The sequence below is a fragment of the Recurvomyces mirabilis genome (assembly GCF_035927965.1).
Source record: "Recurvomyces mirabilis strain CCFEE 5264 chromosome Unknown scaffold_9, whole genome shotgun sequence".
Classification (NCBI taxonomy): Eukaryota; Fungi; Ascomycota; class Dothideomycetes; order Mycosphaerellales; family Teratosphaeriaceae; genus Recurvomyces; species Recurvomyces mirabilis.
This window is the reverse complement of record NW_027041943.1, coordinates 456,787-474,949: the sequence shown is the minus strand read 5'-3', so window position 1 is coordinate 474,949 and position 18,163 is coordinate 456,787. Positions and strand designations below refer to the sequence as shown.

Sequence of the window (18,163 nt, the reverse complement as noted above, 5' to 3'; positions counted from 1 at the left end):
AGCATATTTCCGAGGTGTCCTGATGCCGCCCAATGCCCGTTTCCGTGTTGGTTGTCGAAAAGATGGCGAGCTTGGGGTCCGATCTTTCGTTTCTCTAAAGGCCTCCATAGCAGCGAGAGAGCAACATCTGGCGGAAACCTAAGTCGAGAACCAGTGGCTGATGCAGAGATTGAGAGCACTGCTTGTTCGACGACAACTGTGAAGGAGGAGTCAGCAATGCTCGAAGGAACAATTGCCTACGAACGAGATTAAATGCGGAGAATCGTGCTGATTAGATGCATGCGTGCGACTGCTGAACCACACGAAACCTGTGGCTTTCCCACTCGATACTCATCATAATTGTACGGTGTAAACACAGTTAGCTTGACTATTCGCTTCGAGGAGACGAGATTCCGCCTGCTGATGGACGCCGCTTGAACTACCGGTATCATTCCGAACCACCAGCCATCGGAAAGATGCCGGCGTCAGCACCAGTACGGCTTGTGAATGTTCGCACAGCACAATAAATTTCCGAGGCATGGCAGGCATTGGACTACATAAGGGCGACGTCCAGGAAGGCCATGGCACATACTCCATCAAGTCACCCACAACAAGTATTTCCTCTATCCCCGAAATCAAACATCACTGCGAAGACAGCTCACGCGTGCCGGGATGACGACTACGACAACGACAGAATCTCGGCCCGAGGGACTATCGACTGTCCTGCGGTGGTGGCTCCCTGCAAGCGAGGGTGGCTGCGACTCAATGGAAGCCCACACCGCGACTGACCCAAGCATCAAGTGGGACCAGCGAAAGACCACGATCATCGATGTCAGAGGTCGTGAGCAAGACTTCACCCTGGACAAACAGGGCTTCTCCCTCCACTCGTCTGCAACGACCTTCAAGGACTTTGACAATGAGGAAGCCATCCGTGCGGAATACTACAAGGACGTCGAGGAAGTCGCCAGAAGAATGTAAGCTCACGATGTCCTCAGAAGATTTGTAGACCTGACTCATTGTTTTCGCAGCACTGGGGCAACGCGCGGCCACGCATCCAGCCATGTCAAGCGCATGACACACACGGGTGGCCAGACACCTCCCATCGACAAGGGTAGTCCAGCAATCATGATCCATGCCGACTATAGCTACAAAGGCGGCTTGCAACGCTTTGATGGCGAACGGAACTCCGGCGAGATACCCGAGGACTGGGAGAAGCTGAGGCAGACCAGATGGGGAGCACTTAGTATCTGGCGTCCGATTGGGAAGGTGACGAGGGATGCACTTTGCTTGGCGGACAAAACAACGATCACGGAGGAGACGCTGCAGCCACTGACTTTCACACGCTCCAATGGTGTAACTCACGAGCTTTTCACGCTCAAATATGCACCAGGACAGCAATTCTATTACAAGAGCTTGATGGGTCCAGACGACCTTATTGCTATCAAGCTTTTCGACACGCATGAAGATGTGGCGAGATGCACACCTCATAGCTCGTTCCAGTTGAAGGAGGACTATGGCGAGGCGAGGAGCAGTATCGAGACCAGAGTCTTGGTGTTTTGGGCAGACCAGCCATTGCACGGAAACACGGACATGTAGACCTGCACGCAGTCGTGCATGAGTAGGGCTTAGAAGCTGTCACAGGCTGCTGCATATGCAGAGTATGAGTTGTTGAGGTGTTATGAATCGGCTTTTCTGCTCGCATGTCGGCTGTCTCAACTGCTAAGCGCACGTCCATCCGATATGAGGCTCAAGTACTCCGTGCAGGTTGAGATGCAACAGTAGTAGGAACATGTCTCCAAAGTGATGCTGTACGTCATGCGGATGCAGAGCATGAGCAGAACGTTATAATCCTGACTGCTTGACGTGAATCGCGACTCGGATGCTATCCACTGAAGAAGGTGAAAGTCGCGGTGTTGATGGCCCGGTCTGAACATTGTGGAGTAGAAGCCGTCAAGACAAATCACTCCTCTGCAAGAGGGTCTGGTGAGTTTGATAAGCTGTAACGGTCGTGCAGACACTGCCTTGTATAGCAGCCTCGGTGATGATGTTCTGGCTCTCCCCATCTGAGTCGCGCCCGACTCGCGTCAAGCCAAGGTTATGCCCATCCATGCCCAAGCAGGTGCATCTGGAAAAGAGGGTACAGCTGAGTTTGCGGGTGAAAGTCACTATGGTGTTGAGACAGGACAGTGGGAGCGATAGGCTCGAGAAGACCCTTGAAGCAAGCCTTCCAAGATCGGTTGGCACGTGAGTGCACGCTCAAGCGAGACAAGATGGAAGAGACCATAGCTGAACGCGATTCAGTCCGTCACAATCAGTCAGGACATCGGAAACCTAATAATGATCGTTCTCGATGCAGCAGCGGATCCCGGCGATGAACGGCACCAGAAGCAAGTTGCAACGGCATATCGACGAGGCGTGAAAGACTTTCTCAACGATGATCAGCCACCAGATTGTCATTGCTATATTTCGCCTGGGCTTCGTAGGCGTGGGCTGACATGCGGGCTTCGGAACGGTCTTCTAGAGGTAGGTTCGTCGTTCCAGAGCCGTGGGCGAACTGGAGACGCCACATCACCGAGAGCGTGGGCTTGGTATTGCCGAAATGGTCATAAGCGGCGATCATGCTAGTCGCGATTCCGTGGAGTAGGTTTAGTGTGGTCGAGAAAGGCAGAACGGGAGGCTTCTCCCCGTTGATAGTGCTTGGAGCTCGCCGTCGATGGCTTTTGTTGGCGGCCGCGTGGGACAGGCTAGAGGTTCGCACCGTGCACACTGGTAAGGTCGAAGTCCTGCCGGCCGGCTAGCCGAGACGGTGAAATGCACGATGGTGGTATGAGACCACACGCAAAGGCGAAGTGGGATGGAAAGACGGCAAAGATGCAAGAATACGAGCATCCCGCGACCAGCAAGATAGAGACAAGGTGAAACACATCCTGCAGGTCCAAGATATAAGGCCTGCAGCATTCGACCTGTACCTGCAGTAGTCCGGTGGGTACAAGAGGAATTACAGAAGACGACGTACTTTGTATTCAGGTACCATCGACCTGCACGACAGATACCAATTCGAGCCATTTTCGTTCTTCTTAGGCGGCCGACGGCGTGGCTTGAGACTGCATAAGCTCCTGCAAGATGAGCTATTCTCGTGAAGTGGGCTTAGCGCGCACCTTCATGCCGTCACACAAGTCATTGTCATTTTCGAGCTGAAGCTGGCGGCAGCATGGTATACGCTGTAAACACGTATTTATTCAGGCAGTATGATGTGCACTTGTGAGGCATATTTTCGCGATGTACGAGGATAAATTGTTTCGAGAAGGAAATGCTGCCGTGGTCTCGTCTATTTGCCGGGAGTACCATCGCCTCGGTGCTTTTCTCGAAGCTGCCAAGGTTACATCGTGAAACAGCCAGCCATGGGGAAATGCATCCGAGCGACCAGGGTCTGCCGCGCCTCCAACATACCCATCTAGGTAAAGGAAGAGATCGACTGCTCTGGAAAGCTGGCTGTCTTCGGTGGAGCCCAAGTGGAGGCGAATACATCTCGTGCCTGCAGTAGTCATCGACACTCTGTTTCATCACACCTTCCGCTATCGAAGGCTCTGCGACAATGACGAAGTATCCCGCGACGCGTCGAAGCAGCCAGGCCTGTTGAGTCGTAGACTGTCCGACACCAAGTCAGTCACTTCGGGGGTGGCGAAGGTGGTACATGCCCAATGAGAGTACGCAATAATATACCTTGAAGCGTCTCAAGGCTGAGCGCCAGCATCTTCTCACGAGAAGATACTGGTAGCGCTATTGGCAGTGAAAAAGAAGATCGTGTGTGTGATGGTAGAAACCAAGCGAATTGTCACCGAGTGTTGGGGATGGTCATCACGGCCATATGCCGTACTGTTTATCGGTTGGAGGCGTTCCGCAGCCGGTGGCGTTCGTGTTCAACCATACAGCGCTGGCAAAATCGGCCTGGCTGCATGAATGGATGTACGGGTCGAAAAGCAGACAATAGATTCTTCTGCTCCAGCGCGAATAGTCAGCTTCGCTACTGGTGGATGCATATATCATGCAGCCATCAGCACACACGAGACAGCGGCCACGATTCGTGGTCTATGGACATGACGCAGCCCGATGCAAGACCGGCGGGTCTGAAAAGCGTTTGCAACAACGACAGAGCATCTCGCGATAGCGCGATCAGCATTACCGCAGCACCATACAGTAGCAGTCAAATGCATAGCAAGCCGACGCGGAAAGCTCACTCGTTCGCGTGTTGCAGGGCCGTACAGTAGTAATACTGCTGGTACGAGGCACAGCCTCCAATGCATAGAGTGAATAGCTTTTCAGGACTTTCGCCGCAGAGACGCGACCTCGTGGTCGCTAAAAGGCGAGCCTATCACGATCCGTCGGCCATGACTTTCGGGCCTTGCAGTAGTGTCTTTGCCAGGGTGTCGTGTTCCTGCAGCTCGGACCAGCTGAGACTGGTCGGGTTCTTGATCTTTGCTCCAATTTGGCTTCAGCGTCCGTCCCGAGTGCCCCCATGCGCTATCTCACACTAACTTCCTGTGCCTGGCAGCCCACGACTAGCTACTTTGGCGTACACTTTTCGCCGTCGCGTCGCTCTTTATCCCGCCCGGTCCCATCACACTCACTCACCTTTCCGCTGGTCCAGGGTTTTATCAACTCGATCGTCCATCTCTTCGACCCAATTTCCCTTCATCGTCATCTTGTGTCTCGTTTTCTTGTTATCTTAGGTCCCTGCTCGATCTGTGCACTTGTACAGCATTGACAGCACCAGACATTCCTTTGGAACCCATCGCTACACTAACTTTTTGTGCGACCATCGACCGAACACTTCGACCGGCATCATCATATCACCAGTTGACAGCAAGAGACAACCTCCACTTCTGTCGTTCAGTCCTTCAATCGACGATTTTGATCGGCTAGGTCTCATATCAAACTATACTGTACAGATAGCAACACTGCACTCGCAGCAAATTAATTACGCGCAATCCATCGACATTAGATGCTACGTTGAACAGACATCGTCGACACTAACAATCGGTCAGTGCGAGAATGATGCATGCCATCAAGGTTGGCTTATAGACAGTATTGCTGATACTACGGTTCAGGACGACCAGTTAAAATGGACTACATGCACCAAACACCACCAATGGCCCAATCACCTTTCTTCTATTACAACCCAGAGCCTAGCCCGGAGACCAAGCAACATGGTCACTTCACACCACACCCACACGGCATGCCCATGGCTGTTGTGCCTTCCAGCCCGGAATACATGATGCAGCAACAGCAACAGCAAATGTACCAGCGCCCACACTCGGCGAATGCGGCTATGCACTACAATCCGGCACCAGCATATATCTCCCAGGCCTTGCTGACACCCGTTGCATCTCCTCGCCCACACAGCCAAAAGCCCACCATCCTGGTACAGCATGACATGCCTTGCTTGATGCCTTTGAACACCGAGATGCACGGCTACTTTCCAGGAACGCCAACACTTTCTGCTTCGGGGTCTTTCAGCTCGATCGACAGTTCACCACAGAGCTGCGGTGTCATCCCAACACCCATAAATGGTGTCTTCTTCCAGCACCCGCAGATGCCCGTGTACCCCGCTGTGAAAGAAGGGTGCGAGGAGGAAGTCTTCCAAGAAGTGTTGGCTGCTAGCCAATGGGCACGACAGACTTCGCCTCCTATGTCCCCGGTCTTTCTTCACCCCGCATCGGCCGTCGCTCACGATGGTTCTTACCACCTTGCCGCCGGTTCTTGCCCTTCTCTATCTCCATCACCATCGCCCATCCCACGTTCTGTGGCATCGGAGCAGAATGTATGCGACCCCCGCAACCTGACTGTTAGCGCTGCTCAGGTGGACTTTTCGTCCATGCCAACTCTGCTGCCACAACACGATCTCAAGCCCGAATTCGTCCACCACGACCACGTACACATTGCCTCTGCTGAGATGCTCAACTACGGTGGTCTGCCTGTCTTCGAACCTGTCTTCGACTTGGATGTTGAGGACGACTTTGGTGCGATGTCTGCCTACACTGGCGCTGAGAACATGCACTTCCATGGCAACAAACGACAACGGCTTGATATGGCACCAGTCATGATCGAGGATGATGGTTTCTTCAGCGAGGAGAGCTACAGCGATGAGGAAGAGTTTGCCGCTGCTGCAAGCTTCTCGCCCTCGACCTCTGAGTTCTCCATCCCTGAGCACTCGGCTGCTGCTGTTGACAGGTCGCCACGCAACCGCAATCCCTGTGACGCGGCCACCCCACGTTCGGCCTCAGCGCGCAACGACTCCACTACCTCAACTTCGACTACGGATAGCAATGACTCGGAAGAGCAAAATGAGTCTGCTGCTTCCACACCCACTGCACAATCCGGCAGCGCTGCTCGTCGTGGCCGCAAGCAGTCCTTGACTGACGACCCATCCAAAACCTTTGTCTGCACACTCTGCAGCCGCCGCTTCCGCCGCCAGGAACATCTTAAGCGTCACTTCCGCTCTCTTCACACCCACGACAAGCCATTCGAGTGCAATGACTGCGGCAAGAAGTTCTCTCGCTCTGACAATCTCAGCCAGCACCAGCGTACTCATGGTGCCGGCACCATGGTTATGGGCGTCCTCTCCCAGCCAGGCGAGCACCCCATGTCTCAGCCTATTGAGAGTGTCAACGGTGGCGAGGCCGGTAGCTTGATCGCGCCCAAGAGCGACCCATACTCACCTCAGCCCATGATGCCTGCGCCGCGCCTCAGCCCTGATGCTGGCCAGCTCGGCGCCATGCTCTTCGATGTCACTGCCAACGTCTCCGGTGGCTCATCATCATCAAGCTCAGGCTACTCGGACAATGAGGTCAGCCCGTCGCAAGACAGCAAGTCCCAGCAGAAGAAGAGGAAGCGCGGCGACTAAGCCATCCCTGCACGACTTCATTCGTTGACGAAGAAACGCACTAAACGAAATTCACGCTGTCATGTCAGGGATCATAGAGGCCAGGGTACCAAAGAGGTCGGGAGGTTGGACCACCGGGACACCAGCCACAGGAAACACCAGTACACACGAGGATCACATTTTGTCATTGCCGCGCCTTCTTTCGCTGTACCTATTATTCTGGATTTGGATTCATTCGACATTGCGACTTTTGATTTGGTTTACTGTAAAGATAGTCTCCTATGTTCTTGCGGTTCAGTTGACGGAGGAATGGACATGCTGTAAAAGTAGCTTTCGCTTGATATTCTGCACGCTGGTCGTGGAATTAAACTTCTTTTGGACACTGTTTTTGTCTGTATTCAGTGTAGAATAGAGGGCTTGTATCAGGAGAAGGAATCACTATCGTTCAAACACTTTCACTGTTCACGAATGTGCAACTCTCCGACCTTCTGAACATAAAGCCATCTGGATGATGCTAGTCAGTACGGTACTACTTGCACTTCGCGCCGCACTGTGTATAGCATAGCGAGTGACGCGCGCGCCTGACAGTTGTTCAGGCGCCTACATCATGATCGCGAAGCAGGTACCGATCAAGCCCATGTGACCCTAGGGCTCTTCCAGCTGCGCCTAGTAGGCGCCGAGGTCTGTGATAGTGTTGTGGCGAGAGTCCTCACAACCTTTGCTCACATGCTTCTGCTGTTAACCACTTCCAGGGCGACCTCGATCCTGGGCTCGGGAAGGTATTGCATAATGTAAGGAGCGACACATTACCGCTATGAGTTTGTACGCAGATCGTATTGGGCAGCCCGAATTTGCAGGTGCAAGAGAGTGGCCAGAGTAGTGATGTGGTCGAGGTCCGTACATGCCAGATCTAGTGGTGCGGCGGCTGTGCTTTCGTAGTCTCTGATGACTGAAGAGTAACAAGTTTCATAGCCACTTTACTTCGTCCTGTGCTTGTGACGGACTTCGGGTTGATCTCTGGCGATGATGCGCCTAGCGACACCTTCGAAGTGGTGAATGTTTGAGCTATTGCCAGGACCATGGGCGTGGCGAATCGACATTACATATGCCACCCTTCTAGCTTATCTTCCGTACTGACGGCAACGTAGCGAGGCAACGCGCTCCAGCTCCCGAATATTTAGGCTTGCGATTCTGTTTCCCGATACTTCCAGCGTGTGCCTTGGATCGCATCTGCTACGGCGTGTGAAGCACGAGGCATTACTCAAGGGATCAAGTATTCGGCCAGGGACTTGTGCTAGGTGTCTAGAAATTGGCAGACATTATACAGTGATCTGCTGTATCTGGCGAGCGAAGTCCAAGAGGGCCAGTGGGGGGGGGGGGGTATGATGGCTCGCTCAAGGGATGGCCCTTTTAACGCGACATTCGGACAGCGACCTGAAAGTCTCCCAGTAGGTCGTTGGCCGATGTGGAGACTCACAAGAGCGACATGATTTCTGCTCTGGTTGCAGGTCAGGCTTGGTCGTTCAGCATTACCTTATATACGTATATACGTATTGTAGTGTGGATGCAGTGGTGAGGGAGGCGATAATGGGGTCGCGTCTCAAAGTTCCGAGACGCGTTATTTTAATGACGTGTATCGAACGTGAACATCGAATCGTGAGATACACTCAGACCACAACCAAATGTGCTACAAATCTGCTTGAAGATCTTCCATGGGGTCACAACGAGCACCGGCGTTGTCGCAGACGGCGTCTCAGAAAGGCCAGCAATCTATATCGAGCTTCTTCGGCAAGACCGCACAAGCTGCGAAGCCGAAGACAAGACCACTACAACACAACGCCCCTGTCATTCTAGCAGCACAATCTACGAGTCTGGGTGACGCTGGGATACTCGACGGGGAAATTTCGAGCGGTGGCCAGGGTGCCAATGGCCACAAAAGAAAGTCAGACTCGTTGAAGAGGACATTAGACGTGGAAGGCAAGGAGGACGACCTGCCAGACGCGAAGAGGCTCAGAGAGACCGTTGAACCGTCGAACGGGGCCGCAGCGAGTGACAATGCTGCTCCTCCGATGTTCAAGCGACCGTCTCTGATTGCCGCGTCCGGTAACAGCAACGATGGCACACGTAAAGAAAAGACAACAGGACGGGCGTCCAAGTACCTCTTCTCTAGCTCGCCAGCAGCAGCAGCAGCACAAGATGAGAACGTGGACGAGGAGCTCGATGACGTGGAGACGCGTAAGCTCAAGGAGCGACTGCACCAGAAATTTGTGAAGCGCTTAGGCAAGCCGGACAGTATCGCAGACATCAAGCGGCGGAATCGTCTCATCACGGAGGAGACTGAGGCAACGGAAGACGGGGCAGAGGACGAGGAAGCTGAAGACGAGCCAGACCCGGCACCACCTCCAAAGTCAAAAGGAAGGAAAGGTGCTGCTGCGAAGAAGAGCAGTACGAAGCTCACACCACTCGAGAAGCAGGTATTGGGTATCAAGCACAAGCACCCAGATACACTGCTCGTCGTCGAAGTTGGCTACAAGTGCCGCTTCTTCGGTGAGGACGCTCGTATTGCAGCAAAGGAGCTCAGCATTGTCTGCATACCTGGCAAATACAGATTTGACGAGCACCCGTCTGAAGCACATATCGATCGTTTCGCCTCTGCCAGCATACCAGTACATCGATTAAGTGTGCACGTCAAACGTCTGGTTTCTGCAGGCCATAAAGTTGGTGTCGTGCGCCAGCTGGAGACAGCTGCGCTGAAAGCGGCAGGCACGAATAGAAATACTGCTTTCGAACGTGGGTTAACAAATCTATATACGAAGGGTACATATATCGATGATCAGGAGGCACTCGATGGTGCTTCGCCTGCTCCAGAGGTACAAGGTGCTGCGCCAGCCACTGGGCACTTGCTATGTCTCACAGAGACACGACCAAAAGGCTGGGGCTCAGACGAGAAGGTGCAAATCGGCTTAGTAGCAGTGCAGCCCTCTACGGGCGACATCATATACGATGACTTCGAAGATGGCTGGATGCGCAGTGAGCTCGAGACGCGACTACTACACATTGCACCCTGTGAATTCCTGATCGTTGGCGATGTATCGAAAGCCACCGACAAGCTTGTGCAACATTTGTCAGGCAGCAAGACAAATGTTTTTGGCGACAAAGCTCGTGTCGAGCGAGTTGAGAAGCCAAAGACCATGGCCGCGGAGTCGTACAGCCACATCACTAACTTTTATGCTGGCAAGATGCGATCGGATGCGCCATCTTCTTCCCAAGTAGAGTCGTCACAAGAGACTGGAACCCTTCTGGATAAGGTCCATAAGTTGTCAGAGAATGCTACAGTCTGCTTATCTGCCATGATCACTCATTTGACCGAGTATGGTTTGCAGCATGTGTTTGATCTGACGAAGTATTTTCAATCTTTCAGTGCAAGGTCGCACATGCTGCTGAATGGCAATACTCTGACGTCGTTGGAAATCTACCGGAATCAGACAGACTATGGCGAACGTGGTAGTCTGTTCTGGACACTGGATCGGACACAGACCAAGTTCGGACAACGACTACTGCGGAAGTGGGTTGGCAGGCCTCTTCTTGATCGCACACGATTGAATGAACGTGTAGCTGCCGTAGAGGAGCTGAAGAATAATGCATCCACAGCTGACGTGGATCGGATCAAGCAACTGCTTGGCAAGACCAGAAGTGACCTGGAACGTTCGCTCATTCGGATCTACTATGGCAAGTGTACACGACCTGAGCTGCTGAGTGTCTTGCAAACCCTGCAAATGATAGCACAAGAGTATGCTCACGTCAAGTCGGAAGGAGAAGCCGGCTTCACCTCACCCGTACTGCAGGACGCAATCTCATCCCTACCCAAGATCGCTGATGATGTCGTCGAGTATCTCGAGCGGATCAACACACAAGCCGCCAAGGACGATGACAAACACAGCTTCTTCCGGGAGGAGTACGAAACCGAAGATATCACCGACCACAAGATGGGCATCATAGCCGTCGAGCACGATCTCCAGGAGTTCAAGGCAGTGGCGGCTGAGAAGCTACGAAAGAAGAAGATCGAAACTTATGTCACAGTCGCCGGCATCGACTTCCTCATCGAGCTCGATAATACTCAACTCAAGAACGTACCAGCCAGCTGGGCCAAGATCAGCGCCACGAAGAAAGTCTCACGCTTTCACGCACCAGAGGTTGTCAAGTACATCCGAGAGCGCGACCAGCACAAGGAGGCTCTCGCAGCCGCTTGCGATGCCGCTTTTAAAGCACTTCTTGCCGAGATCGCAGGTAAATATCAAGCCTTCCGCGACTGCGTTCAGAGTCTAGCATTGCTGGACTGCCTCCTCTCCCTCGCCGAAGTGGCCACGCAGCCAGGATACAGCAAACCCAAATTCACCGAGACCATTGGTATCGACATTCAAGGCGGCCGACATCCCATGGTCGAGCAACTTCTCCTGGATACTTTCGTGCCAAACAACATCAGCATATCCGGAGACTCGACGCGCGCCCTCTTGGTCACAGGTCCGAACATGGGTGGCAAATCCTCCTACGTTCGCTCCGTTGCCTTGATATGCATCATGGCACAGATCGGGTCTTACGTACCGGCCGACAGCGCGAAGCTAGGTTTACTCGATGCCGTCTTCACGCGCATGGGTGCGTTCGACAATATGATGAAAGGCGAGAGTACATTCATGGTCGAATTGAGTGAGACGAGTGACATTCTCAAACAAGCCTCGCCTCGCTCGCTCGTGATCCTAGATGAGCTTGGAAGAGGCACGAGTACGCACGATGGTGTGGCTATCGCGCAAGCGGTCCTGCATCATATGGTGTCTAGTCTGAAGAGTCTGACCTTGTTCATTACACACTATCAGTCTCTCGCTCGCGTAGCGGATCATTTCAAGGAGGGGGAGTTGAAGAACGTGCATATGCAGTTCACAGAGCAGGAGAATGAGCAAGGCGGCATGGATGTTACCTTTCTCTACGAAGTAGGGGAGGGCGTGGCGCATAGAAGTTATGGATTAAACGTTGCCAAGTTAGCTGGTCTTCCTAAAGGTGTCCTCGAGAGGGCAAGCGAGAAGAGTGGTCAGATGGAGGAGAAGGAAGGTCGGAGGAGACTGAGCTATTTGTCGAGAGTACTGGATGATGTGGTTCAAAGTGGCAGAGTGGAAGAGCTAGAACACGCTATCGCTGGTATCGAGCAGCTGTGAGGAGAATTTGAACAGAGTTGTTCGCTTAACGCTCCAGACCTTCATATGTAGCACTTACCAGCGCACCCATATCCCTCGTACTGCTAGCTATGAGATAGCAGTCCATGCTCTTGATCCTCCAATTCGTCGTACTTGTCTTATCTTGATCGTCATTGCAGTCCGTGTCGTATCATACCGTCTAAATCCGCCAGCGCCCTTCACCGAACGTTCATCTCCCTTTCCTCATTGGTGGAAGCAGAGCAAAGACCTCCCGGTGCGACTCGCCGTTTGATGGAACGTTGTAGGGCCATACGAATGCCCGTCAAAGCCATTTGCGGGCGCCATATTGATCTGGGTTGTATTCGGTCCAGTCTCTGCCAATTGGCGTACTTCGCTGACAGATGGCTAGCGATGAGGCACTACCAAGTCCTGTGATTCGGCGTAGTGGCTCTCCATGTCGATCATAGACAAGGGGACGGCTCTCTATCGTGCCCTCTTGTACCAGTGTCGGTGGAGATGTCGCTTGACCTCGAGCGTCATTAGGTGACTGTTTCCTTCATACTCCTGTGGTACCAATCCTCCAAAATGTGTATCACGCTTCACATGCGTGCTTCGTGGTAGCTTCAAGGTAATTTAGGGGCATAGCTAGTCGGTCCTCGCGGCATCAAATGTCGAGGCAGAATATGATGCAAAAGCCCATCTGCCATCCGCACATGCTCCCGCTTCTCCACATCACGAAGCTGTATGAGGGTGCTGGGCCCATCATAGTAACGCAATATGTTTCTGCCCGTAAGCTTGAGGAAAGGAGAGCCGAGCTTAGCGGCAAGGACTTCACAACTTGCTTCGAATTCTGCATCGTGGTCAGTCAGCGCCTTGCCGAAGTCATCGACTTCGTTTTCCTTCTTCTCATCCTCCTTCGTGGCACTTTCTAGGTCTGGTCGCACCAAGATACCAAGGTATGCATGTAGCATCTCGTGTATGAGTAAAGCAAGAGGTTGGACCTTGCTTTCGGAAGCATAGCACATGATCTCCGCACTGAGGTATATAGCCGGGCGCACGCTCTGACTTAAGCGCTTCGGCGGCACGACCGTAGTGGCAAGAACAGTTGCCAAAGGCTTCTCGTGGGCTGATCTGAGTGTGTCGAGCCTTCGAGTATATGTGCTCATGTTGATCCAGTGCACAAGTATCCTATTTCGGAGTGCACCACCGAACAGGATCGTATCAAGATCATTGACCATTTTGATCAACAGGCCCGGCGACCTCGTCCCGTGTGGCGATCTATGCGCTTCCAGTAGCCGTTGTCGAGCAGCCATCTGCGCCCATGTAAGACGCTGACCAGCCGCGTGCTTAAGCAAAAGATGTGCTTGCGTAAGCGTGACACGCACGGGTAAATCTCGCCACTCTGAATCGTCTGGTCCAAACTTCGGATCTTGCAAGATGCGCAACTCGTCTTCAGGTACAATGTAGGGCGTGCCAGTATTGGCGTGAGCAGCCATTCTTTCCCAATCCGGCTGGCTGCGAGCTATAGCTGTCGCATATTCGGTACGCTCATCCACAGGCTCCGTGAGGCTGTCCACACGTTTGTGCTCTGCCACAGTCATGATGAGGGTAGTGAATATGTTTCCTAGGTTGCGAATGAATCGTGTCTGAGAGATGAAGTTGTAGTGCGTAAGCTGTGGCGAGATCCAAGCTCGAGTCGTCTTTGTTCGGTCCCGCCTTGAGGACAAAGAATTTCACCAATCAGCGTCTTCGTCGATCGAATGCTGGTCTTATGATTAGTTGTCCTTCTGTAGCTTCTGTATGGCAACGTTGGTGCCTTTGACAATCAACTGATGTTCGTGTTCGTGAATCCTCGTTTGGAGATCGGAAAGTGATTGACAGCCTTGAATCGGTATTGTTTCATACACAATCGGCTCTCCCATATCAACTTCCTCGATAACGTAGTGGATCATAATACCAGTCTCGGTTCGCTTCTCAGCTTCGAATTCATCCCAGGCGCGTTCGATACAACCAGCTCCGATGAGGTCTCCAGGCTTCGACGGATGGAGGTTGATGATGGGAATGTTTTCTGCCTTCACTGGATCGAGGAAAGCAGTGGTCAAGATACGCATGAACCCCGCGCATACAACGATATCAGGCGTTCCCGAAATAACCAGTCTGGCGAGATCAGCGTCGTAGGCTCGTCGAGCCTCTTGATATTGTGGCTTCTCAGAGCTGTCCGGGTACTGCTTCTTGAAAGGCACGATACCGTGGTACGACGTCTTTATCCCGACCGCCTCAGCACGCCTCAAGCCGTAAGCGTCTTTACGGTCTGATATCACATGCGTAATTTCAGCCTCCGGTAAGGCCGATGCGTGGCGTGCGTCGATTAAGGCTTGAAGATTACTGCCGCTGCCTGAAATTAGAACGGTGATCCGAGCAGGAGAGTCTGCACCGGGAGTGCTCCTATTCGTAGTGGCAGTCATCACGGAGAAAGAACACGTCCTTTTTTCAGAGCATTGGGCGAGCTCGAACAGCTTGCTTAGCGCTGCGTGAAAATAATGGTGTGTGTGGAGGGGAACGAAACCTCGGAACGATCTCCGCTCCACGCCAGGAACGATTGCTAAGTTTTGGGGAAAGCTTAGATCTCCGTATTAGGTATGTCCATGACGTTGTCGTCCGTAGTGAAGTGTCTAGAATTTGACGTGCATGTGATATTGTGTTGTCGTCCCGTCTCATCAACTTCTCATTGGACAAACTCATCATCTACGGCCTCTATACTGTGACTCGATCCTACTTCACTAACAGTCTTGTTCCAACGATCACCTATATCAACGATGAGCAACCAAAAATTGGCAAGGAATCTGGCCCTGGGAGTGGTTGGAGGAGGAGCGTTGTTCTACTTCTTCCCCCGTGCAACCGCGAAGATATCGCCAGGGTATGTCAGGCTGTGAGACTGGCAAGGTATTTCTTGGACTAACCGACGCAGCAATGTATTTGAGACACCAGCGGTCAAGTCAGTCGCAGACAGGTTCGTCGACCCTGCACGGCCCTTGCTACGATTATGCTAACGGCAGTAACAGGCACTCAGCTGGCGGAGCGACGACTACATCAACACCCGGGGTAGCGACAGAGCGAGGTACCAAGACCGATTATCTCACACTCGTCAATCCACGCTGATAGATGTAAACAGGAAATGCGAGCCAAAATATGTCAAAGCAGATTAATCCGAAGGGCGTCGACACCCTACACTTTCAAGAGAACCAGGCATCACAGAAAATCGGCGAAGGACCATCGGCTGCTTTTCCTCCTGGGGCTCAAGAGGCTTTCCACAAAGCGCAATATGGCGAGATCAATTCTAAAGGCAAATAGGCGGATGAATGTTTGTGACTGTGCAGCAGAAGAGGCTTAGAAGCATTAAACCATGGGATGCCACACAGCCTTTGTACAACTAGATGAGAAGTCTGAGGAATGGTAGACTACAGTGTAATACAGTACTCAACTTGTCTGGCCCACTCCCGATGCGGCTAGCCAGGACACGCTGTGATGAGCGTTCACATGCTCTGATGAATGTCGAATTCGATCCATATGAAGTGCATATATGAGATCAAGCGCCGCCTAGCGCTCCGGCTTTTCGACCAGCTCACACAGGGCCTATTCAACAAGTCTCAAATCTAGAACAAGAACATCAACATCAAACGCTGGTCACTTTGGCCTTGCACAATGCCGATCTCCACCAAGCGCAAGGCCAATAAAACAGCCAAAGGCAGCGAACAACGACGAGCGACCCGCAAACGTGCCGTTGAACGTGAATCCAAGGAAGCGAATCGCACCACTCTCTTCTCCTTGCCACCCGAGCTCAGAAACAAGATCTACCTCCTTGTCCTACCCTCCGAGTCCCAGGTGTTCCGTTTCAGCCTTGGCGACCACGCTACTATTACTCCGCTGCTACAGGTGAATCGGCAGATCCGTAGTGAAGCGCTTGGATAATACTATGTCCAAACCGCCTTCGACCTGATCGTGCATCACAAGCATTTCTCCCCTGGCCGCACGTGTGCTCAATCGCTTGGCAAGGAGTAAGCCAGATCTAGAAAGTGCGGCTCCATCTGAGCGATCTAATCTGACAGGGAGATAGTGCAAGAACACAACTTCTCCAAAACGGACGCATCAACATCCGCGTCGTCTTCGATAAGTTCCACCTCGACCACGGTAAGATCACGAAATTTCTTTCCACGAAAAGCTTTTTATGCTGGTACGGTAATGCAAAAGGTCCAGCCGGCTGGTACGGTATCGCCACACCTGTGATGATGGAATGAACCTCACTAAAGGATATGACGTGCATCTCAGATGCTAGACGCGAAGCGGGTTTTGCGCGAAAGTCGGACACCTACTATGCTAAGGAGCGCGCGGCTCGTGTTCCTGTCCCAGAGAATGCACATGCACACGGTCATACGGCTGCAGCTGCAACAGCAGCAGCAACACTAGTCGCGGGTCAGACGAGTGCATTGGAAGCAGAGAGACAGCGGGCGCAGGAGCTCGAGGAAGTGCAGAACACTATACATCGGTCGATTGAGAGCGCGATGGCTCGATTGTTTCAGGCTCTTACGCTTGATCTTGCCAGGAAGACGTCCTGCTCGAAGGTTTCGCAGGCTCATGCGGTGTTGGAAGGTGTCGCGGTCTGTAGACACTGTTCACGATGGATCGGCATATGGTCTGAAGTGTTGGGCACAGTATCACTCGCTGCACAGGCAGGTAGGGCTCATCACGGATACGCATCTAAGGTCGTTGTCATTACACGATTGGGCGAAACCATCACTTCATGGCTCCGAAATCGATCTTCCTCGCCACTTTGTCGGCCCTTCCATTCTGCCTCGGTAGCTCTGCACCCCTCTGCGTCAAATCCTCCCCCATCGTCTCGACGCCACCACCCCTCCGTGGCAAGTCCTTCAGCCTACTAGGCCTTGGTTCAGACGTCCAAAACTCGTGCCTCAAGACCCCCTCCGCACTCAACCTCTGCCTCGGATCCAACGTCAACATCTTCACCAGCAAATCCACCCCTTGCTCCCCTATAGTCCGAAAACTCGCAAGCCACTGATCTCGAGGGCGTAACGGTACGAACTCCGTAGGCGTCACATAGCCTCGTAATTTGCTGACACCAGGCCAATTCTCCTCCGTCGGCGTCCCAACCTTCTCACATATCATCTTCACCATGTTGATCTCCGTCTCTGGCCATGCCCGAAACATAACCTCTCTCGCCACGAGTTCCGCAAACACACACCCGCAACTCCAGACGTCCACCTGACCACCGTAATGCTGCGCCTGGAAGAAGAGTTCCGGTGGTCGATACCAGATAGTGATGGTGTTATACGTCATCGGTTGGAAGGGATCAGCCATAGACCGAGCAAGACCAAAATCTGCGAGTTTTATGCTCCCGTCAGCGGCGATGAGTAGATTGTTGGGTTTGATGTCGCGGTGAAGGATGTTGTTCTTGTGGCAGAAATGGGTGGCGCGGAGGAGCATCAGCATCCAGGATTTGATATCGGCGGAGGTGTATTGGACTCCGCCCACATCTTGGATCAACTTTAATAGATCTCCTTGGGGTAGATGTTCGAGCACGAGGTTGAGATTTTGGTTCTTCGTACTGAAGACGGCATGAAGTTTTATGATGTTCGGATGATCTAGTTCCTGTAAAAACTTGATTTCTCGCAAGGAGTCGTAGGAGATGCCAAATTCTTTCACTTCGGGCCCGACTTTGATCTTTTTGATGGCGACGAGTTTGGTTGGGTCCGAGACGAGGTGGGCGGAGAAGACGTCGGCGTATTGACCTGAGCCTAGTTTGGCTCCTTTGACGTACTTCTTTCGTTCTTGTGCGTCGAGCTGTTCGGCTAGATCTGCGACTTGGGTCGTGATGTCCGGAGGTTCGGGCGACACCTTTCGTCGTTTGAGTGGTGGTTCTGCAGGGACGTCTAGAGCTGGGGAGGTGGCCATTTCGCACTACGATATGCCGTGATGGAAGTACCCAGAATTAGTTATGCCAGATTGGATCTTGACTATGTGTCCTCGCAATGTACCTCACGGAGACGTATTTACACATGTCGATGGCAATGTCGTCGTGGCGGACGAATGAGGTCGCGTG

General features: G+C 52.7%; 5 protein-coding genes across 5 annotated transcripts; 3 read left to right on the top strand and 2 right to left on the bottom strand.

The window, feature by feature from the left end:
* Positions 1 to 744: 744 nt before the first annotated feature.
* LTS14_004209 (uncharacterized protein) lies at positions 745 to 1,575 on the top strand (the record flags this gene model as incomplete). Its single annotated transcript, XM_064836911.1, has 2 exons — positions 745 to 953; positions 1,008 to 1,575. The coding sequence occupies 2 exons, from the start codon at positions 745 to 747 to the stop codon at positions 1,573 to 1,575; spliced, it is 777 nt and encodes a 258-aa protein (XP_064695544.1).
* A 3,526-nt stretch (positions 1,576 to 5,101) lies between these two features.
* Positions 5,102 to 6,883, top strand: LTS14_004208 (uncharacterized protein; the record flags this gene model as incomplete). The annotated part of the gene is made up of 1 exon (XM_064836910.1): positions 5,102 to 6,883. The coding sequence occupies one exon, from the start codon at positions 5,102 to 5,104 to the stop codon at positions 6,881 to 6,883; it is 1,782 nt and encodes a 593-aa protein (XP_064695543.1).
* A 1,691-nt stretch (positions 6,884 to 8,574) lies between these two features.
* Positions 8,575 to 12,069, top strand: MSH3 (Mismatch repair protein msh3; the record flags this gene model as incomplete). Its single annotated transcript, XM_064836909.1, has 1 exon — positions 8,575 to 12,069. One exon carries the CDS (start codon positions 8,575 to 8,577, stop codon positions 12,067 to 12,069), a length of 3,495 nt encoding a protein of 1,164 aa, XP_064695542.1.
* Positions 12,070 to 12,671: 602 nt separating this feature from the next.
* On the bottom strand, positions 12,672 to 14,513 carry ade5 (Bifunctional purine biosynthetic protein ADE5,7; the record flags this gene model as incomplete). The annotated part of the gene is made up of 2 exons (XM_064836908.1): positions 12,672 to 13,764; positions 13,954 to 14,513. The coding sequence occupies 2 exons, from the start codon at positions 14,511 to 14,513 to the stop codon at positions 12,672 to 12,674; spliced, it is 1,653 nt and encodes a 550-aa protein (XP_064695541.1).
* A 2,326-nt stretch (positions 14,514 to 16,839) lies between these two features.
* KIN28 (TFIIH complex serine/threonine-protein kinase subunit kin28) lies at positions 16,840 to 18,015 on the bottom strand (the record flags this gene model as incomplete). Its single annotated transcript, XM_064836907.1, has 1 exon — positions 16,840 to 18,015. The coding sequence occupies one exon, from the start codon at positions 18,013 to 18,015 to the stop codon at positions 16,840 to 16,842; it is 1,176 nt and encodes a 391-aa protein (XP_064695540.1).
* Positions 18,016 to 18,163: the final 148 nt, after the last annotated feature.